Below are 26,468 nucleotides of genomic sequence, written 5' to 3'. Positions count from 1 at the left end.
GTATGCTGCAGCTGTGAGATTGCTGAATGAAGGTGAATACTTGAACAATAATGACAGCATTCCGAAATATTTTAAGAGACTTACTTGTTTTAATCATCAAAAGCACTTGAATGAAAATGCTAAAACTACTTACACTCATCCTATCCTAACTACAGCGCCCTACTGATAAAATGTAGTACTATCTGTTATGATGATATTGTCATATTAGAATCCATGCTTTAGGGACCTGTCTTATCGTGTAGTCCAAGTTAAAATATTAGCAATTTACTGGTGTGTGCAACAGCGAGTTAAGCAAAGGGGCTTCAAGCCTACTTTGATTTTAAATCAAGGTCTAATTCTAATGAAAAAAAAAAACAACTTGGTAAAGCACCCCAACGTACACCTGAAGATACCATATATTTAGTCTAATGCATTCATTGAGTGAGCTGCATGTTTCATATTGACGCTTGTATTGCATTGGTAAACCAAACAGTTGCTGATATTTTAAATGTGCACTTTCTAGGAAAATCCAAGTAAAGTGTACCACATGTAGTTTTTTTTTCTTCCTTCCTCCAGAATTGTTAAATAGTCAATCTTAAGCAAACTGAGGTATAATTGATCGTGAAAAGGCAGATAATTTAAGTAGCTATATTTGACTGTAATGAGTTTCAAAACCAACTCTACTCTTGTACACTATAGTATACACCAGCATACATTTCATTTGTATGTTCTTTAAGGGTTGGGGGTGTTGTGCTTTTCTCTTGGTATAGGAACTTGGAATTTTTATATCCAAGATTGGCTAACAATGCAATATGCAGCTTTTGTTTGTAGGGTAGTTAGACATCAAACTCGCTTTTCTATGTAAACATAAACATTTAGCTCATGAAGAAATATGTTCCAAATGTTGACCTTCATAAATTGAGGTCTAATTTACTTATTTCTAAGAATTCCTTTTTAAAGGATTTGTCTCCTAAAAAGCTAAGTTGACTTAACTAGATAGAGCAAAAGCATACAGCCTGGTCTTCTGTGGCCACTCATTTTGGAGACATATTTCTTTTTTTTCCCCCACAATTAAGTTTCAAGACTTGCATTAGATAGCCAGGTAGCTTTAATTGAAATCTCTATTGGTATCTTCAGTTGCTCACTTACGTGAAGGCTACATTGCCTTATTAAGGTGTGAAATGAACACTCTTCTTCTGTTTCCAAGCAGATGAGCAAAGAAATAAAAATATATATAAAATATATAATATATAAAAGTATTGCAGTGATGAAACAAAACCAAAAATGAGACACTAAACATGATTAGTTTTTCATAAAAGAGATGTCTTTGGGCAATTATCAGTGCCAGTTGGAATAAGAAATCTAAGAATTAAAAGACTGAACACTGTCAATCAGCTGCATTTACTATTTGTATTTAAAGGGATCATACCAGTCTCATTCACAAGAACTTTTGCCTTCATCTAACTAGTGCATATAGTAGGAGTCATTCAGATGCATTAGACAATAACTGCTTTCACCAGGGACAAGCTGTATAAAGTCAAATTATAATTGAGATTCTCTAATGACTGCAGTCAAATGTTAGATTTAGATTATTCATTTGTAAGTGTTTCAGGCTAGTGGAAACCTAGATAAAGTCATTTTTTCTTAATGTTTTATATATTTTGAAAGTTAAATAATTTAAAATGGGCGAGTGGATTTAAAATGTTAACAGTCGTGTCCAAATTATGAGACAGAATGGAATGGAAAATAAAAATTTAAGTTTTCCTTATTTGGTTGCTTACCCTTTTTGCTTTTGTACGCATCGGTGTATCGTGAAGATACTGCGAGGGTGCATCAGATAGATAGACTTCAACATCATCAGGCACTTCTTCAAGAAAGTTGGAAGGAACCAGCCCCTTTTGTCCATTAAGTTCACCCTATAATGATGAACATTTCAGGGAATTAAATCAAATGCAGGTTGCCAATAAGGTAAGGAAATACTTCGACTACATGTCAAAGCCAGCGAGGAAGAGGAAATAGCCATCTAAGGTCACACAAGCCAGATTTTCCTGCTTCTATTTCTGTGATTTGGCAGTGGACACTATCCATCAAATAAAAACAGATGAGCACATTTGTCTATAATTCAGGGTGACACTAAGACATGCTTTGAGTATTATAGCAGTTCAGTTGCTCATCCAATTTGCTTTATACAGATTGTGACACGGTGCTTTTTCATTTTGGTGCAGTTAAGTCTGAACTATGACTTGACAACTCAAAGCTCATTCCCAATGGGTTTGTATGTGAGAATTCTCATGCTGTTTGACCAACTTGCACGCTCAGAGTTCCAATGCAATGAATGCGTTGACACCTGGAAATCACAAGTGCTAGTGTGCATAATGGAGAAAAAATTAATGCCTGCATTATTTAAAAGCAATAGAGAAATGATAACTGAAATCCCATGCAGTTTCTAGACTCAGGTCCTTACGACTGCAGCATCAATGATAAGTGTCCTAGGCTTCACAACCTAAAAGCACTTCTGAGGTAATCAAATTATTCCTGTGGCTATCTGTGCGTGTGGAAAAACTAAAAGGATGCAGACTGGCAGCTACTACTGGAACATTGTCTCTCAGGAGACAACTCTTCTGCTTTGAAGGAATGGCAAAGTAGCACGAACAGTTACCCAGTGCTCAAAACTGAAATACTGAACTATTAATTTACTTTAATGAACTAATCATTTTTCATACGGCCAGGGCTGCATGGAGGTTTTTCTCCCAGATGAAGTGCCTTATCTACTAACAGTCATTCACATAGATACATGTGATCAAATTATACATTTTCCAGCAAACTATATAAGGCAAAAATATAAAATGCCAGAGACAACTTTGAGGTACATCAACAGCGATCCCTAAAAATGGAATGAAGTGGCAAGTGAGCCAACTTCAGTACTGTTCTCTTAGGGAGGGCAGTCTTTCAGGTTCAGCTCTACTGCACAGCTGCGGGAGCAGTGAGGCCCAGAGCTGACAGCTTGTAGCAGTGACCAACAGAAGCCAACTTACATAGTAAAATCCATCTTCATCAATTTCACCGAAGACAGTGATAATGTCCCCTGTACAGAATGTTAGCTCAGCCTGCGGAAAAAGGAATGTGTTTTGTTAAACAAAAGTTAACATTTATTCTTCATTAACAGTAACACCATTAATATTTTTTCCCTCCCTTTTAAGACAGAATTGGTGAAACTGAGTTTTAAGTTGAAGTTTAAGAGCTTTTTTTTTTTTTAGAATGCTAAATCTAGGCACCTCTCTTACTAGGTTCTAGACAGCCACAAGACTTGCTGCAACAAACACGCTGAATGCAACCATACCCAGGAGTTGCCCAAAACTCAGCTGCATGAAGCTGTGAGCAACCTGAACAAACTTTAAAGCCAGCTCTGCTGAGCAGGGTGAACTCCATGGCTTCACAGGTACCTTAACGTCACTCACGAGGCACAAACAGGACTAATGTCTACAAGACAAACTGAGGATGTTGATTTCTTTTTTTTTCCTTTCTGAAATATGAACTGAAATTGTGGGACTAAACTGGATTCTGTTCAATAAAGGTGTTAGAACAAGTATCTCCAGTCTCCAATCTGCAAACAATACACTGATCTCTTTAATTGCCTGGGGTTTAAATGTAATCTAATTCATTTTTAAATTTATTTTTTAATTTCTTGTGGCCATGGGAAGGAAAGAGAATGAATAAGATGTTTCCTATGTGTATGTTGCAATTATTTGATTTATTGCCCAAACTATTTTGTAACACCATAATTTAGAATCAGATTTGGTTCACCAAGAAATATAGGACAACTCTGGCTAAGTTTTAATGTATTAAGTCCCAGTTGTTTCAAAATTTACTTTCTTGTTTAAAAAAAAAAAATCCAAGTTGTTCTACAAAGAAATTTTAAAAAGTATATTAAAAAAAAATATATATGAATAACTGAGGAAGCTCCTAGGTCTTCAGCATTTTATTTAGCGCTTTGAGTGTACCCTGACATTCTTACCACAATGCATATATAAATGAAAATCGCATCAAGTCTTGGTTGTGGGACTTACCATGTAACATCAAAGACAATGTAAAAAGTGATTCCATTGTTGCTGATGACAAATATGGAGAGATGGGAGACTGCATGTAGGTAAATGGAAGATAAACCCATAATGAAGATCTAGCTAATGCTCAGTTGTTTAAATGAAGATCTAGCTAATGTTCAGTGGTCACTTAAGATATCTTTACATTGTTATAAAAAAAAAAAAAAAAAAAAAAAAAGGATTAAAGACAAGACACAGTCACAAAAGCTCAGATACATTAATTAAGAAAAAAAAAATACAATATATTATGAATGCTGTTCCACTGTACTATAAAGTTCTGGTTTGCATTGCAGAAGGGGGTTGACATTTTGAGGAAAGGTAAAGCATGATACAGACAATAGAGAGTGTGCTTTGGTATCAGCTTGTCAGTGTGAGCTGGAACACTACTCAGAAATAATCATCTTCTTAGACAGTAACATATGAAGAAAACTTGAAAACAATAAATGGAAAATAATCATTCCCTACTATTTATAACTCCATGCATTTTTCCTTATCAACTTTATATATAGAGACATGCGCAGACACACACACACACATTGCACAACCATATATCTATAATTGACTGCATTGATCCATATTAAATAAATATTACAAATTGAGGCCGTGAGCAACCTGATCTAGTGGGTGGCATCTAGGGGGATGGAACTAGATGCTCTCTAAGGTCCCTTCCAACCCAAGCCATTCTATGTTTCTGTGGTATTTGAACAATCAGAAATTGACTTGTGCAGAATTTATAAGCCTTTACTATATATACATCTCTGAAAATATCTGACTTGTAATTCTTGTAATGCTTGTAATGCTTGTAATTCTGATTTTTTTGATTTTGCGTAATAGTGCTTACTAAGACCAACTATGTTTCAATTAAATTAGGATTCCACAAATGGTAAACACAGTAAACAGTTATGTCAATACCTCTACATCAACGTTAGGAGAACTTTCTCTTGGATCATAGTCATACAGCGCCACCATCCTTCTTGTAGATACTGAAGGTTGTCTGCCACTCCGTCTGTTTCTTTCTGTTCCAATCACAAGGAGAGGAAGGGAAGGAGAGCTATAAAAGTTATTTTGAACACAAAACACAAGGTGCAATTTTTCCCTGCATCACGTTCACAACAGTGCATTTGGTATTTCTCTAGCACAGTGGTAAGACACCATGGGTTATCAAACCTATTAACACAGATGAAAGTTTCAAAACAGCACGTGCATTTTGTAAGTAACTTAACAGTTGTCTTGCCCTCTTTATTCTAAGCCCTTGAATCCCCACACAGTATATATCTGCAAAATCAACGTTCCGAAATTTACTGCCATCCTTTGTTGGAAGAATCAGAGTTTATCAGGGTATGTAAAGGTAAATGCTCAGAAGTCTGGTTTATTTCATTTTAGTAAAACTTTTACTACCTACCCCCCCTCCCTCCCCTCTCAATCACAAGGAGTGTTGTGCTTGAAATTATTCCTCAACTTTCTGCTGGGAGACTGGAATGAGAAACGGACACTCTCAGATGTCCCAAGACAAAAGAGGTTACCAATCATGTAAGTGGTCTGCAGTATTTTCAAGACTGACTACAAGAACCCATTCACAAGTACTGTTTAAGATTCCTTTGTGGAGGAACAGAAGGAAAAGAGTAAAATAGTTTACAGGAACCAGATGACATGTTTACTGTTTGCTACTGAATATTTACAGAGAAGTTTAAAATGGGCCACATTTTAAATTCAAATGATTATTAGCATGATTCTTGCAGATGATTGCTGTAGCAAAGAAACATGCTTGTTAGTGCTACTTACAGGCATTGAGGGCAGGTCTGATGAGCATTATGCAGTGTGACAAAGGAAACGTGGGGTTGGAAGGCACCCTATGACTGCTCTGGCAGGAGAGTGGGCATTAAGGGCTCAGCTGATGTAGGAGCAAATACTGAGTGTGGCATGCACTCGCAGCTTTCACACTGCTCACCAGCTGACACTGAAGCTTTCAGAGATCACCTACTTCTGCAGCAGGTGGATTGGAGTTACCTTCCCAGCTACCATTGCAAGGGATTTTTACAATACACAAGGAGAGATCCAAAATGAAGGCGTGGACTGTAAGAGATGCAGGACCCAATTCCCCTGTTTCCCAAACACTTGGATCAACCCATATTTAAGTGATTACCTCAGAAGAGCACTTTTGATTTTGGAATACTTCTCTGGGGCAAGACACTGCCCACAGTCCAGGGTCAAGGGCCCCTCTATGACCAAGAAAAGAATCCAAAAAGGATTCCGTATGTATTTGCTATGTGACACTATTTTCCGACTGCTGATTTCCAAAGATAAAAAGCATTAAAAAATAAATAAATCTAGACAGCTCAAATCATTTCAGCTACTTTACAGCTTGAATTAAGTTATTGTTTCTTAGCACAGACCTCTTTTAGACTTTCTGGATCTGCGGTGTACAGAGCGTGTGCTCTCTTTGAAACGGTCACAGTTGACTTCAGGAAAGGAATGCATACAAATAAAAGAAGAGAAGATATGAAGCTGTTCAAAGTTCTGCTTTTAAGGATTTAATGTGGGCAAAGGATTAAGAAAATTATAGTCATATGAACACAGCAATGTAAAGTGTTTGATATGACATTAAAAATATGATTAACAACATGAGACAGACTAGCAATTAGAACCTGCTTCTGCTAAAAGATCCACGTGGGCAGCCACCGTGACAGTAAGGATCTGAGCACATGGATCTCTTTACTATTCAGAATTTGTACTTAGTTTAAAATTAAGCCAGACTAACTGCTCTCCCCAATCCATTAATGACCGTGGTTTTTGTGTTTCTTTTTAATTTTATTTTAATTAATTTATTTTTTATTGTGACTAACAATTTAAATCCATAATAAAAAGTATATGGTACTTCTGAATAGCTAAAATATTTAAAGGTGAACTGCTGGGGGTAGGTTGCTAACAGTTCTCAGAAATGTCTCAGAATAAAACTCAGTGCTTAGAAATTTTGCCCTACCTTACATTTTTAATCTCAAATTGTCTCCCTCTTTCCAAGATAAAGACTTTCTGATTTCTCAACTATTTCAGAAACCACTGCAAGTTGAGTGCAATGAAAAAAGATGATATTTGCAGAATATCCCTTAAACAGCCAAAAATTAAAATTACAGGGAATTACATGGACTGGTGGTTTCATTTTCACAGGTGTTCTGTATCAACAACTTCCTGACTTCAGTAAGAAGAACACTGAGCAGGACTCACAGCAGTAAATTTCAAGCATAACTGTTTAGAAATATATTTTCTGTATTCAGGTATGTCTTCATGATAGAATTAGAAAAACATTTAGACACTTGTTAATCCCACCAGGCCTTCATTTGTGTTTACAGATGTAGCCACAGCAAGTTAGGTATCCAATTCCACTAGGCTTCATATGATGTAGTCCCATGTTTATATCTACTTTGCAGAATAATGCTGTGGACAGCCAACCTACTTGGGCACATCTGTAAGTCCCACTGTCTGCCTGTCCCACATTTTTGAAATGTATGTGTAGGTGTATGTGCTAAACCTGGAGGAGCAGATGGGCAGTGGGGTTTACAAGTCCAAAAGTGGGAGTATTTGGTGTATTAACATGGCATTTCCCAATAAATACACAGATTTGAAAATACAGCAACTAAGAACTTAAATCACCCCTTCCCTTTCATGGGGTATAGTGATATTTAAAATATCTCAATATCTGAAGAAGGAAGAAGAAAAAATTGTCTAAAATTACTAAAATGTTTTTGGATATGATAAGGTTTTATTCAATCTAAGAAAACAATTGTGGAAGACTTTGTTTCTTAGCAACCACTTTTACAGTTCACTTTTAAACAGGACTGAAACAGTTCCAGCCCTATGTACTCTCTGAATTACACTGAAAGGTTTAAAACATATTGAGATAGTTGTTTAAAATTTACCTTTAGAAGGAAATCAAAATTAAGATACTTGCATCGCGTGCCTCTGTACAACACTGAACCGATGACGTAATGCAAGTGGTTCATAACACAAAATCATTTGGCCTAACTCTGCTCTTAAAGGGGTTTGTTACTGCAATACCCATAAAATCTCGTATGTATTGCTATCCCAAGTTATATTATACATAACCCTTTGCCACCATCCCTTTAAATTATTGGTAAAGTAGGAAAATGTAGAAGAGTAAAAATAACAACAAGTGACTCATTTTATGCTTTGCAGCAGTGAGCATATCACAAAGCACTTCAGCACAGCACACTCCAAAGCACAGGGATCTAGTTCTGTGTCTATAAATTTTCAGGTAAGAAAAAAACATTTTTTTTAAATAAGAAAAGAAAGTAATGGGTGTAGTAGTGAAGATAAAAGTCCTTATTTGTGGCAAAAGGTGTGACCAAGATCAAGTATTTGTTGAATAATTCAGATACTGACACAGAATGTATCCCATAGTGTAGTAAATTGCTGTAAAATTCAAATGCATCAGCATATAATAAAAACAAAAGGCAAAGCAGATCCAGCCAAGTTAATAGCACCCAAAATTAGGTGAAGTTATGCATATATACTTTCCCTTACCTATTTTCTCTACTGGTGTGTTCAAAGGAAGAAAACCTTGTTTTAGAAGCTGATCCATCATCTCTTCATCATCTGCTTGGATCTCAGAGACCATATTACATGGGATAAGACCAATTCTCGTACAGGTTTCTCCACGATAGAATCCATCGGCATCTTTGTCCCCATAAACCTGTCATTTAAATAATAAAAGTGTTGGTTAATAAAGGTTTTAGTATTTAGGATTTTTAATGAAGACAGAACAGTTACCAAGGTATAAATAGGTAATTATAGTATAGATGTGAAATTAGTTTTTTACTACTTTGACTTACAAGACTAGAGATATTAATTTGAATTTTGACTTCAGTTTCTTAAAACAGATATGGCTTTTTTTTTTTTTTGGTTAGCATTGAAAAGCATAAAAAATAGTCATCTGAAAGTCATCAGTTTCCCCATATGCTAGGTTAAAAGCATGTTTACCTATTTACATAGATGTTTATGGAATTATTCATATGGCACTGCTGCTTGGTGTTGTGTGAAATATATTCAATAAGAAGCATTTGCAAAACTGTGCCCAAGTTTTGTTATTTTGATTAGAACTTGCATATGATCAAAAATAAATAAACTTTAAAATGCCTACTTAATAATATTTGATGTATATACTTAAGCTCCAATAGTGTTTTTCCAGAAGACATTAAGCTACAAGAATAGCATGAGCTTTCATCAATGAGAACAGGTAAATGCAAAATTTGTCTTAATTTCTAAAAATGCAGTCAATTCTTAAAGTTTGCCAACGATACAGAGGCCTAAATCTAGGACTGCACAACACAGAAAAAAGAGATATTCTTAACACAAAACTGATGGTTAATTTCTGATTGATGGTTAATTTCTGATTCCAAAAAGAAAGCAAATCAATTGCTTTCTTTTCTTTAAAAACAAACAAAAAAAATCCAAACCAATCCCTTCAGTTTAAATCACAGTTTGGAAAAACTGACCTTTTAATAGCCTCAGCTTTCTCAAACAGGAATCTTTTTCAGTTTGAATCAAAACATGTTCATAACTTACCTGGCACCATTACTACTTCACACAATACAGCATGTGCGACTGTAATGTACGGACAGGACAGACTTCACACAACTGCTCGGGTAATGTACAAAAAGTATTTTGGAAATGCAAACCAATCCACATTCACATCAATTCAAAGAGAAATCAAGACCAGTAGATCACATAATTATTACAATGGTCCCAGATATAAAGTTAATATCACTCAGAATAGATATCTGGTGTGGCGACTCACTAGACTTTTCAGTGACAAATGTACTATCAGTGAAAACATAAGTTCTTTTCCATATATCTCCATATTTTGGGCATAACTTCATATCATATCACCTAAAGAGGTAAGCAAAATATTGAACCAGTATTTAACATATTAACATTAAAAAATTGTTATTTTTGTGTACAGACATTAATGTTAGGATCCAATCCAACACAGTGGAAGGAAGTATATATTTTAATAGCTTAAGTAACAATTTTTTATAGTTTTACAAATAAGTGTATATATTTATATACACTTATATAAGTGTATAAGTGTATATATTTTTAGGTTTGGTTTCAGATCGTACTTAAATCTCAGTTAAACCCTGGACTACCAGCAGCCCTTCCTTCTCCCCTTCCTCATTTCCACCCATTTTGCACCAGATAGCTTAGATACAAGGTTATGGAAAGAGATGCTTACACCTGCTGATTCAACAGGAAATCTGCTAGCTTTCCAAAATCAGAACAGCAAACTGAACAAATTCGCCTTGCAGCTGCACAATCATAATAAGGCAAGCTGTGACAGAGGGCATGCATAAAGACACGGATGGAGTCTAACACTGTCTGCCACCTGAAACAAGCTGATTTGTCTTCTGCTCCCTCTTCGAGGAGCAACTTCTGCACCTTACACCTGAACAGCCAAAAAAGGAAGTTATTTTATCAGTTTCAAAAGAGGATGATTCTGGAAGAGAAATACCTAATTTTGGACCTTATTTAATTTCAAGTGTATATGTGCTAGGAGGGTTCAGTGATTAAAAAAATACAGCAGCAGTGGATACATACGGAGGTGCAACACTAAGCACTTTTACAGCACCTTTGCAGTAAAGAGGTCAATTTCTGAAGCAGTTTTTCCTATAGGAGTTGTGGCAATAGACACAGGAGGCCTCAGAGTCACAATTAGTCTTTGCATCTAAATCTCAAATTGAGTCTTTCCTAGCTACTTAACGCAACTCTGAGATTTCTTCCTATTGCCTAATTATATTTAAGCAATTAGCAGTAGATATCAGGTTCCAAATCCAATTGGATTTACAGCCTGAATCTCTAGAGGAAAAAAAGATCTTGGACTCTTGTCACACAAGTTGCGCTCTCCACTGGAAACAAAGGACATGCTGTTTGTAACAATGGGTCCTTCGTTTCCTTTGTTTTTAGATCCCACCTTAATGATTTGTCCTTCTTTAAATGGCAGCTCTTCTTCTGCAGCATCAGGATTTGGGGACATTGTCAGCGGATCATAGTCAAAGAGTGCAACAAATATTCGAGTAGAAATATCTTCTGTGCCAGGATCTGTTTCTGATTCTTCATAAAAATCTGGAGAAAGATGGTCATGACCACCATAGCCATCTATGAAAGTAAATTCAGAAAAGAGCAATTCAGTAATTTGGCCTCATTTTTTCAACTATTTCATTTAATATTTGAAAAGTGTTTGGTGTTTCAGTGAAAACATAAAGCGTGTCCTATCAAGTTTGGCATTTCTTTTATTTTTTAATTAGCAAGTTGTAATTTTTTAAGCAGTTTCAGTCTGCATGCACTGAACGTGGTGTTGATCTACACCACACTGACATTTACATAGGTGAATACAGCATAGATAAGAAAGCAACTTTTGTTAGGTTTACTATAGTTTGCTATAAATTAGTGAAGCATGTTAAGAGTGACATAATGATGATTTTGATAGGCGTTAACATTACTGCAAAAATAACCATGCTTTGGATCCACCTGTTTTCCCGCACAGCTGCTTCTGCTCTTCATGGACACAAGAAAGCACATCCCAGCTGTGTTGACATACCATGTTTTAGGTATGAGGTTTAAAACATGGTTATAACCTCTTCTCTCCAGACGGGTAAGGAGAAATATATTTCAGTAGTGTTAGTTGCGTCAGGGATGGAACTACACTACTATTTTGCTTAAACAAAGTCAATAGTTAACATTGACAGCAATGCCCCAAACCCACCTGAACACTATAAAATATGATAAAATCCAGGAGCAAAGGTTAGCTGTGACTGCATTTAATTATACACTCATTAGGAAGGATCATCCGTGAACATCACAACACTTGACACTATACTGTTCTCAGGCCACTGCAGGGTACCAAATCAATTAGGACTTAAAAAGTAAGAATGAACATTTTGTCTCATAGCTTTCAGACATTTCAAGTTACCTGGAGAAGGCATTTAGTCCCTGATTCAACAACATATTTGAGGATGGACTTCAGTAAAACTGAATTAGTAAACAAGGACAAATGGCTAACAATAAGTGTTTTGCTGACAGGTTTCAAATGCTTTTAATTTTGTTTTGAAAGAGCACGTAGCAATACTTTCTCCAAAAAACTTGCTCTTTCAAGACACATGAAGCTGAAGACCCAAAAGCACACAAAATCACGAGCCACTTCAATAAAAATTATTTTCAAAGTCCCACTAATTTGAATGGAAGTCAGATACTTTTGTTCTTTGCTGAATCAATACATATCATCCAGTTTGCATGATCTTTCACACAGATAAATTGAGCTACATTATGAACTACAACGAAAATGTAATTTACCTATATCTTTTTTTTCCATTCACATTAATACAAGTTTTACTGTAATCATCTCTTATAAAGAATACCTTTGTTGGTAATCATTGAAATATTTAATATGTAGTATTTCAGAAAAAAACAAAAACAAAACAAACAAACAAAACAAAACAAAACAAAACAAAAAAGCCACTTCTTTTAGCTTCAATTACAGATTTCATTCAACATTTGACATGTTTAAACTACCAGAAAAAAAAAAATCAGAGGGTCACAGCTTTAAGGAAACAGCTACTGACTCTTGGGTCCAAAGTGCAAGAAAGAATGTGAGTAGGGAAAAATGCAGAACAGCAAAAGGGCAGGGAAAAATTCCAGCCAAGAAGCTTTATGCAGGCACAAAGCACAGAAAGGGTGTGTGAAAGAGGTGCACATATGGGACAGAAAGCAATGGGACTCACAGGGTGGGATTCTTCTCTATTCTGTTCTCCTCTCATAGTCATGTTGTGGTCTTTATGTGGTTTATACTTGGGCCCACCAGGCAACATAAAACAGATAGTTGAAGGGGTGGGATATTTTGATTGTTCATTTTTAAATTAAAAATACCAATGTTTGCATCTGACTTCAACTGTGATTAATAGGAGTTAGGTGCAAATATGAATTATGGCCATATGCATCCCAGTTAAAAGCACTAACCTGTAATAATCTGACTCATGACAGTGAAGTTTGCTTCACTGAATGAGAACACAGTCGCTTTATTCTCTCATTAGCCACTTATTCTCTTATGAGCTATATATCATACACATATATAATTGTGTATGTAAAATCTCAAATCTTTGGCTGAAGCCAGCCAGATTCCCAACTGACATCAATTTCCTGTAGTTGCATTGAACTCACTAGCTATTCACTGATTTACACAAGTTGGTGATCTGGTTGTAAGTCAGATATGTTTGCTTTGAAACCCAGCATTAAATTATAATTTACTTAACTTTCAGGGTCCATTTACTTCATTTCAGAAATCAGAAAAAAAAAAAAAAAAAAAGAAAAAAAAAAAGAGAGAAAAAAAAAAGAAGTGATCACACACTGGAACAGGCTCCCGAGTGAAGTAGTCACTGCACCAAGCCTGTCTGAATTTAAGAAGAGATTGGACTGTGCACTTAGGCACATGGTCTAAACTTTTGGGTAGACCTGTGTGGTGCCAGGAGTTGGACTTGATGATCCTTATGGGTCCCTTCCAACTCAGGATATTCTATGATTTTAAGTGTTTTCTAGATCTATATATGGCCTCGGCTGCTTTTATGGGTTAAGTGTTAGACACTTTAATTCACTATGTTATGAACTATGAAAACTGAATTGTTGATCATGTAATGATTTCTATGTTGATGAAGCAGCAAATACTATCAGTAGTGGGTATAATTACCTTACTCGTGTAATACAAGTTTGTTATTATGATGTAATTTTTCCTAAAACTATGAATATTTTTTGTCTTCACCAAGGGACAGAGCCAAAGACCTGTGTGATTAATGAAAAGACCCTGAATCATCGTTTAGCCCAAGTTGCAAATCAGATTAATGTTTGGTAACAGATTCCTATTATTGAACACATAAATCACATTGTGATTTACCAGCTCCTGTTTGACCCTGTCCAATCTATATGTATCTAGTGAAAATGTGCTCATTTTGATGAATGGTTGTTCAGGTATATACAGTAAATATTGACTGGCGTTAGTAGCAGCGTAGCTTCACAGAGGTTCATGCAATGCAGTGTGCTCAGACTCAATTGAGTATGCAAAGGTGGCTGCACAGCAGTTTCAGGACAGAGGACTAAAGGCTGTTGTCCCTTACAGCTGAGCTGGAGAGACTTACCTGACAGCAGACAGGACTTAAGAGCTAGTTCCCCTGGCATTCTGCATTGCATGCAATGTTGTCATACATAACCGCGCTTGTTAACACGCAGCTCTAAAACGTGTCTGTCATAAAGGATGAATAATGTTCGGCATACCGTATCTATATTCAGAGGCCATGGTACGCTGCTGAGGCCATTTCTTGTGTCCACCAATGCTGCGATAATAAGCTTCTTCTTTTACAGGTGAAATATTTCCCTCACTACCTGACCGAGACCAACCGCCTTCACTGTTACTGTCCATTGTAATTTCTACGAAGAAAAAGGGAATGATCTATTAAAACATATTGTATAGTCGCCTTTGCAGAGGCTCCTGCGGGCACGTTTTGACTACCTTCTTTACTAACTTGCATAAAGTAGGAAGGCTAAACACTGTGTAAGCTTTGCCAGATGTCTCAGCCTCTAGAAATCCTCCTTCAGCAGGGAAATGTGCATCTCCTTTTCTAAAGCATCTATCTTTTAATTATTTATTTATTTTTAATTCACACTGTAAATATTATTTGTTAGATCTTTGGACAGGAATCATCTGTTATTATGAGGTTTAAATAATCCAACCTGACAGATCTGCAAGGAGATCTGCAACAGTATACTAACCCAAAGTATTTATAGCTTAATGGAGAAAATACTTCAAAGAATTTCCTAAGAATTTAAATTCTGGAACATTTGGAGAAAGATTTGATCTTTGGAATCCTGACAACATTAGATTGTTAAAGGTCTTTCCTTCTAATTTAATTTGCCAATGCTGCTTTGAAAACTTCCCACCATTAGTGAAGCTGAGTAACTTAGCAAATACTCCAGGCATACATGTAAAGGAATAAGCCAGTGCCAAGAAATTTGGAATCCACATTTGTGAGCTGTATACTGAGGCCAACAACAGTTTCACATATTTAAGCCATCTAAATTTTTACGTATTATAATGACAGACCCACCATAATTTCATTCTTCCAAAACCCTACTTGCAGCCATTATTCATGGGAAACAACTTCTCTGTCAGTTGGAGTTCTGAAGTTGCTTCAAGTTTATTCACCACTCAACTACATGCTTTTGTGTGCCATATTTTTAACTCACTTTTTTTTATCTGACCTGCTGAGATATTTCATGTCTTCTAGATTATTTTTTCCCAGCAAGTTTCCAGGAAGCAACTTTTGTGCAGAGTTTTATCTAGTGTTTATATTAGCTTCATTTATCCTCAAAGTGATTTACTATGGTATGATGCCGAAAGTGAGAAATAATGCGTACCTATCTTTCAGCAATTTTAATCACTAGTCTTTCAGTCAGAAATTAGGACTCTTGAAATCGAAGGCAGATCTGGCCTTCCAACAGCTTCTGAGCATTTTTTTTTTTTTAAATTATTATTATTATCGTTATTTTTTGTTAGATACTGTTCATAACACTCTGTAGTTTGCTTGTTATCAACATTAGACAATGTTGTAATTTATTCCAAATGGAATCCCAAAGAGCATCTGCGGATTGTACATAACTCAAAATACACTAATTCATTAAGTTGCACTGAAAGAAATAAAATCTGTGATTTTAGTTTGTTTGTTAATCTGCTTGACTGATTATAAGAAATTAATTACTTTATCTGATTCCTAAACTGTTGCTATTGAACTGCTAAACAAAAGACTCATTGCTTGGTGGGATCCGTACCCTAACTTTGTTGACAGAAAGTGAGTTCTGATAAATTTAATCACCTCCATTATTTTTAATTACAATCAAAATTAAAGGAAACCCAAAGGAATAATTAAAAACAAACAAACAAAACCTGTCTGCTCTCTTGCTATTTATAAATAAAATAAAATAAAATAAAATAAAATAAAATAAAATAAATTTACACATAATATAAAAGAATGAATTTAGACACAAAACTTGGTTTAAGTAGTCCAAACATAAGCCAGGAATCTTTATTCCTGAGAAAAACAGGCTGCTTTCAGACTAGGAAAAAAAAAAAAAAAAAAAAAAAAAAAAGAATGCGACAATCTAACAACCTTAACACCATCATCTGAATGCTGTTTGGTTCAGCTAACAATAACCCATCAACAGAAGCACAGGAGCCTCCCTGGAGTTGAATCTTCCCCATACCATTTTCATACCAGTGTAATTCCATTGATATCTGAGGATTATCCTCATTTACAGCAGGATGTGGGAAGAGAATCAGGCTTCTGAACAGCTATGCTATACTGCAAATGCTAAGAAAGTTTCATGCATTACAGCTCTGCATGTATTGTGATCTACAGTTTCTTTCATTAATAATAATTACTATACACCACATATAAATATAATTGTGTCCACTAGGGGGATTTTGCTTTTAATAGACAGTACACTTCAGTACTGGCATTTTAGTGTGACCCACAAAAAGGGAAAAATATTTAAGATTTAAAAGTAAAAGCATTCCTTTATGATCAGTCTCTTTCCTTCTGATAATACCCATTTGTGATGTCACTCATCCACATAAATGTCAGGTGAGAACATCCTGACACTGCTTCAGGCTCCTCCTGATGTCCCTGAGGCTCATGCTCATGAAGTCCAGGTTAGGGACATAAACCTAACTGGTTTTACATCTTCATGAAGTAATGTTCTGCTAATGGCTCACCGAATTCTTTCTGCGTTTGTTTTGCATGTGTTTGCTTATTTTTCAGCATGCATGTTCCTTATTTATCAGTCTAGAGTCCAAGTTTTAACAAATATGCATTTTTCCATAATGTCTTGATTCCATTATCTTTTCTGCACTACTTTTTGGATTTTCTGGTATACATCAGCATACGTTTTAAGTCATAAGTAAACCAGAATAGGGATGAAATATCAAATCTAGTAAACATATGCAAATTCTACTAACTTGTTGCATTTAACAGCTTCCTTTTTTTTTTTTTTTCATGCTAAATTCCAAAAAGTAGTCAAGAAAATGGAAAGTGAGTGCAAATTAATGGTTGATGAATGGGAAGATGGATGGATGAATGGATGGTTGAATGGGTACATTTATTTTACTGATCATATGCCTGCCTGCATAGTAATTTGTTTTGGTAAGATTTGATAGTATCTAACCTTAACCAAGCTTAGAAAAGTTCCAACACCAATTAAATTCAATATAAACCATCCCGGTGATGTTGATGTCTATTGATTCAGCCCCCTGAGACCCCAGTATGCTTACATTTAGCTCTTATTTAGATGGAGATGTTTTTAGTTCAATTTCATCTCATTTAAGTAACTAAGAGAAACCATGGCTCAAGACAAGTGTCCATTGTAAGGACCACCTTCCCAACTCTGAGGCTGCAAAGAACAGAAATTCACCAATCTGTCCAACTAACCAATGGAAGGGACCAACATTGGTCGAGACCTTTGTGGCACTGCACTGCCATGAGAGGACCTTCGCCCTGCATGCTCCGCCCTTTCAGGCCGTCCTGCAGATGATGGATTACCTAAAAGCTAAAAAACAACAACAGAAAAAACAGGTTTGTAAGTTACATGCATGGTAACATTATGGTTATATGGTTGGACATTGATCAGGTCAATCGCATTTGGAAGCATAAGCTCTAAAGGCAACTAAACTTAGTTTTTAACTGAAAGGTTAGCTGAAAACTAAATACTGTTGCCTGGCAAACCTGCAAAAGAAAAAATGGTTCCCTGATTTATGGCAGAGATTTTGCAACCAGCAGTCACATATTGGAACAAAAAGAAAATAAAAGAATAATTTTGGAAACATTCTTTTGCCTTTGTCGTTGCTGCTATGACGTTATAATCTCCTGAAGAGTAGTGCAACCGGTTATGAGAGCTGACGATATCAGGCTACACTGAAAAGGCAAGCATATCTTTGTTTTCAGCTATATAGCTTTGTCCAGTTTGCAGCATGTGAACAAGTGTATATCCTTCTGTCTTTGAGCACACTGCTTTTCTATAATGGCCTTCAACTCTTAAAGCCTTTTAGAGGTTATTGAAACACGTAGAAGGGAATGTAGACACACTTCGTCTCACACCACATCTGTCTCTTTCTGTTCACTTGCAGAAAATGTTGCTATTTTAATCACTAAATTGTACTATTTTAATGCTTTCCAGAGTTCATCATACAGCCATTGAAATTAACACAGCTTGTGCACTAATTTCAATGGGAGAAATTTTTAAGGATCGTTTCAGATTAAACTGCTGGGCTAGAAGAGCAGGCAGCTGATTTCTACTGTTAGAAAAACAAAACAAAACAAAACAAAACAAACACATTTGATTTGAGATCTCCACTCTGGATTGTGTAGACTGAGAGGGTAAAGAACTCGTTTGGTCTTTTGGGAGCAGGGAAACCTATGGATGCATCTGTCAAAGCATGGAGACTCTGCTATAGACTAATGGACAGGAATGCAATTAGGCAAGATCACACAGAGGCATCCTTGAAAGATATGGAACAGCCCTGGCTCTCCCTTTCGAAGAAGCTGTTTGCCTGCATTCTCATGCAGAGATGCAGTCTGCAACTTCAAAGGCAAGAAGAGATGATCTAAAAAGGAAGGCGAAGTAGTGACAGTGCAGAGAAAAGGCAGAAAATGGAAATATGATGAAACCTGTGACTCCCCAAATCTGGGTCATGTTCACACTGGGGAGAATCTTGATTCTTGTCCAGAGATGGTTCATGATAAAGAGCATATCCTAAAAATTCTGAGAGTGAAATGAACAAAAACAACATGATGAAATGGATTCCTTGAGATATTTAAAATAATAATTACTGATGAAATATTTTTCCAATTAAAATGCTTTTTTTTTTTTGTTTTTGTTTTTTTTAAGCAACATTTAGATGGGCAAAATAAATAAAGACAATATTTTGGAAAATCATAGTTCAGCTAACCCTTAATTAAAATTTAGATTCAGTTGTCCTTTAATAAAAGCAGCCATTATTGTAATTTTTTTCTCTGTGGGAAAATCATTGTAAAGCAAATTAAACTGATTTCAGCATGATAAAAGAGATGACCGTAAAGCAAAATGCGGAATAATAAAGAAAACTGAATGGGGAGAAAAAAAAGGGGTGAGGGGAATGCAGCAGATAGGTCCAAAAGATGGACTCTAAAAATTAACTCAGAAAAAAAAGAAAAAGAAAAACAGAAAAAAGTAGCAAGAGAAAGAAAACAGACTGGTTTGGCAAGCAGATGTTAGAAGGAAGATTTATTTCACACACCAGAGAGTCTTCTGCATCTCTGTGGGATGGCTTTGCAAGTGGACCAGCGGCCCTAGAGTCAGCCATTTTTAAGTCGGTCTTCCAGCCTCCCTCAACTTCTTCATTAGACAAATTATCTGTTCTATTACATCTCTGAGCCTCATACTTTTTCTCATAACTGGGCTTGACCTGTTCATTCCTGGGCTCTTCAAAGGAAGGACCCAAGTCACCAAAATCTTCTTCAATGCTGGTTTGTCTTGTTAAGGTTTTCCTGCGAGCAAGCAAGGGCCTCATGCTTTTCCTGCAGGAACAGTTAGCAGTCTCTGCACAACAGATAGATGCAACATTGGCAGAAACTGAATCACAACCATATCTGAAAGTAAAACGAGATTCTTCTTCTTCACTTCCACAGTCTAGTCCACTGTCTGGGCTTCTCGATAAAGATCGGCTATATTTACATCCTTTGTCGTCTCCAGCAAAATCCTCCATGCCTGAAATTCTGTGCTTGGCTGCATACCAGAAGTTGTGCTGCTGGTCTTGATTGTAGGGCCTAGGTGGTCTAGAGTCTCTAGCTATTGTGGGATTCTTTTTATAGGGCATACCTAAACCCTGCTTGTATAGCAGTTCAGAGTATTCACCATCCTCTTCAGCTACTTCTGGAATACTGAAAAGCTTTTTACTGTGATGTATCTGTTGTGAAAAGTCAGGCTGTTCCAAAAAAGTGGCTTCAGTGGTCTTATTCTTATCGCACTCCTTAAGATTATGTAATGTTAAAAACCAGACAGGGAACAAATAGCGTGTGACAAAAATAAAATGGGAGGGAAAAGGGAGAAGAAAAAAAAAATAAAGACAGAATTAGTTTTAGAGCAATGGCAAACATAAGACATGCAGCTTATTTAGTGAAAAAGATGTCATGCTTTGAATGAGTATCTGTGAAAAATAAATACATGATTAAAAAGTTGCTGGGTGTCAGATACAACATGAGAGGTCAGTACAAACAACTGAGTGATGCTCTAACAAGAATAAACCCATGCATTTAAAACAAAGCAATAGAAGCTGCATACAGGTTCCAGCATGGTGAATGAGAATGACATTAAAACATAGCACTAATGTTTAGTACTTTCCTTGCCCCATGCCAAATTGCAATTTAATTTTTCTTTGTAACCAGTACCCTTATCTGAGAATGAAAAGTCTGTTATAACAAGCTGTCTTGCTTTGCATCTGTGAAAGTACCGTATATATATGAGTAGCAAATATTCCTACATCTCCTGCCAGAGGAGAAACTTTTTGCAAACATCATTAAAGAAGCTCTAGTTTCCTTTGTCAAATTGTAATATATATATATATAAATAAAATCCCTAATTTTAAAACTTGGCTTCCACAGAAAGAATCCTGAGAAGCAAGCTGCTCTCTGATGTCTCTTGGTTTGCACTGTCATCATATCTCCCAAAATAATCTTGTACCTGCTTGTTAAAACCAATATTTGAGAATCAGCCTATTAGTAGAAGTAAGTGAAAGTCTCTGTTTATATCAGATGTACGTAAAAACTGTCCCAGCCTGAATAAAATAAGCATTCTGATCATGATAGATATATATAATAGGGAATAACAATCTCCCAATAAAGCAAGTATATATCCACATACAAAACATTTTCTTGTTATTTTGGAGAGAAAACTAAAGCTGAAAGTGCACGTTTGGAATACCTTCAGATGCAAGAGGAACAGGAATCTGTTTCCATTATGGAAAATTCATTAAATGTGTTTTTCATTTTTTTTGTTAGCTACTGCTGTTGCAAAGTGAGATTGGATCTAGTGAAAGAGGGGGAAATTATCAAACACTTTGGGATTAGAATGTGACCTGCATTTTGTATCAAAAAGCTTATCAACACGGTGGGCAATAGTCTACACATGAGACTCTGACATCCATGAGTCCTTCCCCAGGAAGTACTCACAATAAATTCTACTAAAACTGAAAATCAACCGTACCCTCCACATACACTAATACATCAAGTAAAGTATGCCTGCAAACTTTAACACATATAAAATGATTTACTACACCAAATAAGGGTCTGGATCACCTATTTAGATATCAAAATTGGCAACACTATTGTAAAACCAAGAAGTAGACATAATTTCTGATGCATAAAGAACAAGAACAGTCTAGGGAGAATTCACTTTTCCCCCAGACGAATGGGACAGAAGCAGCATGCAGAAGGATTTCAGTTTGAATCGAAACACTGATTATTTTTCTTTTGAAAAAAGTACCTGTCTCATTCCAGACAGTATCAGATTAAAAGGGCTGAATTTACAGTACACAAAGGCAGTTACAGCAACAGTTAGAATTCTTCTATACATGAGAACATAGCATTTTTTTATGCTTTAACAGCATACTGGAAGAAAAATACACCTGTGGTTTCCCTTATCATTCAAGTTATCCAACTTTCTACAAAAACACAATTTAGTGCAATCAACAGACACATGAAAAGCAATTACAATTTATACATACAACTATAAGAAACATATATTCTGTATTGGACAAGTTCAACATTCTGCATATAAATAATTGTTGTCTTCCATGATAAATACTCCTCTTGTGATTAAGCAGTATTGCTGATAGATATTTCCTACTGTCTCTGACAAGTGATTATTAGGTGATTCTTTAATAATCAGAGCACAAGGATTTCTGATAATACATTTGTCAAACAGAGTTCACCCAAATCCCCTTCTTACAAGTGTGCTTTAAAGCCAGAGGAAGAGATGGCACTGCACTGAAAACAGGAAAAAATTCCTTAGACTTGAAAAGCCAAAATTTTTTTTCCTATATGTTTGTATGTTTATATAACCCTTTTTGCCCAGAAACAACTCATGGTCTGGGTAGCACATGCAGTATATTGTCATATAAACATGGGAAAAGACCCCCGATATAGATCAGAAATTGCAACTTCCACAATTACATATAGGAAAATAGTCAACTAGCTAAAACTATCCAACTATAGAAGAAATAAAGGAGAGAAAAAAAAAAAAAAAATGCCAAACCAAATGTGTTAAAGATAGCCTCGACATCATAAAAACAATTTTTGCCCTAGTTCTAGTTTTATACAACAGTGTTAGTTTTAATTGTATGCAAAATCCCTAAGTGTCTAAAAGAAATGGTTTGAAGGAAGAAGACGGAGATATTTTTAAGGTTTCTCTGCAGTCATGCTTACCTTAAGTGCATTGTGTGAAGTCACACTGACTCGTCGTCTTCCTCCATCCTCCAGCTGCATTTCTGAGTACAGCTCTTCTTCATCTTCCTCCATAATATCAGACAAGTCAGAACCTCTGCTGCTCTCCGTATGGTACTCTTCACCATGGCAATAGTGAGGCTAATCAGCAGGGTGAGGGAGAAAAATCTTTACCGAGTGACATTGAAAATCTTTGTATACCACCAAGAAGGACTAAAAGCATTTCCTAGGTTTGAATTTCAAGCTAATACTACATATAAATTACATAATGCAGCTTGCTCCTCTGTTTTAGCAGACAGATCATATATAAAACTTTTTGCCTATTTAGGCTCCCAATTCAAGAAATCCAATCTCAATCTCACAGGTGACCCAAAAAAGAATGTCTGCATTCAGAGCACCAAATCTAGTTTTAGTCTTGATCAAATTCGCATTATTTAAAGAAGTCCTTCATGCATCAGTAGACTTGCTGACCGCATTGTAAAAGCCCTAGGATAATTCACGTATCTTCTGTTCTTCACAGCTTTTTGTTGCAACACATTATAATTTAAAAGTGATCAGCACTTAACTATTGCAGGATGTCACCATCATTGTATGATACAGCTAGCTGATGGATTCTGAAGTTTTCACTCGTGCAAACACTGTAGGAACAGACTGCTATGATCTTAATGTTTTTTTTTTTTTTTTTTTTTTTTTTTTTTTAAACCAATTCAATATTTCAAGTTCTTATTAACTTTCAATTAGTTGGAAGATAAAGAGGACAAAGTATGTCGTACTGAATTGCTATTGTTAAATAGGAGTGGCCTTGGTTAAACTTTTAAGCCAGAACATTACATTTAACAAACCAGATCATAAACCAAACTCATTGTACATTTTGTAACTGAACTAAACTCACTGCACATTTTGTAAGCACAGCATGATTAGATATATTAAAAAAAATGGGAACCACTGTACATGAAGATTGAATCAAATTCTGAAGCTGCATATTAAGTGCTTGAGCTTCTGTAGCGAACTGAACCAAAATTCCAGAAAGTCTCAAAATTGGTACAAAAATAATGAAGGCCATTGCTTTGACCCTTCAAGAAGGGAGGTCAGATGTTTGGCTAATAAGATTCTTTAACCATGTCAAGACATAATAAAATATATCTTTGCTAGGATTTACAACTCTCTTAAAAGTAATGTAAGAAATTCATGTTTGTTTCCAGCAGGATCAGACTAAAAGCTGCACAGGTGTGGAAAAATTCTTTTGGCAACATCTCTCTATTCCTTACAGCATTCAAAGTATGTATGTATGTTGCTGATTTTCTGCTAATTAGGATTTTATGTCTTTTATATCACACAGAAATCCTTCCCCCTTCCCTTTTTTTTTTTCCTCACAGAATGCTTTCATATGCAAGAGTAATGCATGATACAGAAGAAGCTTAGAGCCCAAATGTGACATTTGAGTCACATTTCTGTTCCATTTTTTTCTGTTTCCAGTGTTTAAGGCCACTGCTTGGGATAACAACCTATAGATGCATGGTGCCAAGCATTCAGTTCCCATAAAACAGCATAATGCTCCAGTAAGAGGACATTCACACACAGTTTTACCAGTATGACTACAATAATCAGTTGATACCCTGAATAGCCTGCTGAGCTTCACAAAAATACTTGTTTCATACCAGACAACTGACACAAGAAAAATACCAGGCTACTTACTTGCTTTCCAAGTTCTGAACCTTTCAGAAAATCATCAACTGAAGCCCCCCTCCTTTTGACATTAGGAGAATCATAGCCATCTTCCTCATCATCTGAGTTAGCATACTGGGCTGCATTGCTCCTTTCACTAAAAACACTTCTTCTCTCCATCTATCAAAGCAACAAAAAATGGAAAATTGTGAAGACTTGATCCTGCAACCAATGGAGAAATGGCAAATATAAGACATGAGTACTCAAGAACACAACATTTAAATATACTTGTGTCTTAAAACAATGTTAGTTTTCCTGACTCTAACCTTTTAGGAGCCTGCAGGAGTTTTTTGGTTGTATTATCACTCTCACTCTAAGAATGTTTTCATGTGACCAATAACACAGCTGCTAGCTTTCTTCCCTCTTCCACTGTTATCTTAAAATTCTCAGCATTATACAGTCAGAGGCTGCTAATGAAGACTTTAATTTCCCCCTTGGCTGAGGACTAGCAGAAGACCTAGTCACTCATTTCAGCATTTTTAAGCTCAGTACAAAAAAAAAAAAAAAAAAAAAAAAAGCTATAGAATGAGAAAAAAGCTATAGAATGAAACTTTATCCTCTTCCTCTACTCACAGGTGACTCTTACCCCTCAGCTTCTGAATGCTGCTGCCTACTCCCATGACAAGGCCTCCTGAGTGTGCCATCTAACAGGCTGGATAGATGTCAGGGAGAGGACACTCAACAGCCTACTGCAAAGGGAGAATTGCTACTACTGGAGATCAAACATAACAAATATCACTGGTGGAATTTGATTTAAGGTAGAGTGAATCCATCTGTAAATTTCTGTCCAGATCCCTGGACATTTTGAGCATCTCTAAAATTAATGTAAATAAGCATGGTTCAGAGCATATGCTATGTCAGCAACTTTCAAAAACAGAAAAAGCATTTCAGTTCTCTTTCTCTATGTTTGTTATATCAACTTTCATTTGAGTGCCAAAGAAACTAATTGTCTTTACTCTATTACATTTATCCCAGTTTGCTTTCCTTATAAAGAAAGGGGAGAAATACACCCAGAGATTATTGACCCAGAATTATCTAGCTTCTCAAAACTGGTATCATCACCTACTGGCTCAATTCTGTTCTGAAACAGAGATAATCAATACTGGCAGGCTGTTAAAACATGCATAAATGTCAAAGTAATTGGAATTATTCTGGAGATACAATGGGAGACCAAAGACTCCATATAACAACTCATGACATGAGTTGTTATGAAGGACAAAGAGAATTTATGAAAACTGACACCAGATCTTATCTTGAAGCAAGTAACTAGCAGTTATGAGCTGTGATGAGAAAATAACTGCCCAGAGACCTTTTCTTTTTTTTTTTTCTTCTTTTTTTTTTCAGAAGTAAGGCGCTCTGCATTTTCCAAAAACATTTCTAGTGATCAAAGGTCGATCAGTGCTTTTTATAGTTATGAGCATATTTGTGAAAGATGCCACAGAATTTTATCACACTGTTTCTTCTCAAACCACTGACCTTCAGTGTTTAGGAATTTATTAACTGCTCAGTCAGGTGTATACTACAAAGTTTTTTGATAGTAAGTGCTACAATGAATAAAGCAATTCCTAGAAGCAGCAAGAAAAATTTTGCCTTTACCCTATTGCTCTCTGCAACTCGTTGTGCAGCTTCTCTTGCCATGGCTTTTGCAACCGTATTTGGGACAGGTGTGCCTTGAGGTTGAGGGAGTATTCGGTTAGGTGATGGAGACCTCCTCCCCTGAAGAGGGCTGTGAAAGTTAGGGAGAGGTGGCTCAAGTGTGTGCCCATGAACAGGGGATGCCGAACGAGTCTGCTCCCATGACTCATCCATTTTTAAATGTGGATCTAAATGTTCTTCTTTGGTTTCTGGGGCTCCGGCACTTGCTAATGGCTTAGATTTGGGAGCAGTTCTGGGGTGAGGGGTTGGAGGCACCAGTAGGTCTGATGGAATGGCAGCAACAGTAGAGTCCACTGATTCCCCTTGTGCAGAGAGTGTTCGAACAGTAACTTCTTTTGCTTCCAGATTTCTTAGTCTCATTAACTCCACCAGTGTGTTCTCTGCTGTTGGAAAAATCACCTCCGCCACCTGGGTACACAAAAAA

The 26,468-nt window shown here is 36.2% G+C and overlaps 1 protein-coding gene across 19 annotated transcripts in view; it reads right to left on the bottom strand.

Moving 5' to 3' along the window:
- Positions 1-26,468, bottom strand: part of RIMBP2 (RIMS binding protein 2) — a 159,631-nt gene that overhangs the window by 2,157 nt on the left and 131,006 nt on the right. For 6 of the 19 annotated variants that reach the window (XM_068654282.1, XM_068654283.1, XM_068654286.1 and 3 more), the window contains 12 exons: positions 25,985-26,452; positions 24,359-24,508; positions 22,646-22,804; positions 19,462-20,193; positions 17,618-17,735; positions 14,412-14,564; positions 11,065-11,249; positions 8,619-8,787; positions 6,473-6,538; positions 4,992-5,095; positions 3,015-3,086; positions 1,761-1,895 (listed from right to left, as the gene is read on the bottom strand). In XM_068654282.1, coding sequence (XP_068510383.1) covers positions 1,761-1,895; positions 3,015-3,086; positions 4,992-5,095; positions 6,473-6,538; positions 8,619-8,787; positions 11,065-11,249; positions 14,412-14,564; positions 17,618-17,735; positions 19,462-20,193; positions 22,646-22,804; positions 24,359-24,508; positions 25,985-26,452 — 2,511 coding nt within the window. The other 13 variants (XM_068654284.1, XM_068654287.1, XM_068654291.1 and 10 more) reach the window with 10 other exon arrangements.

This window comes from Anas acuta, chromosome 17, assembly GCF_963932015.1.
Source record: "Anas acuta chromosome 17, bAnaAcu1.1, whole genome shotgun sequence".
In the NCBI taxonomy this organism is placed as follows: Eukaryota; Metazoa; Chordata; class Aves; order Anseriformes; family Anatidae; genus Anas; species Anas acuta.
The sequence above is the reverse complement of the archived record's forward strand: the minus strand, read 5'-3'. Positions and strand labels throughout refer to the sequence as shown.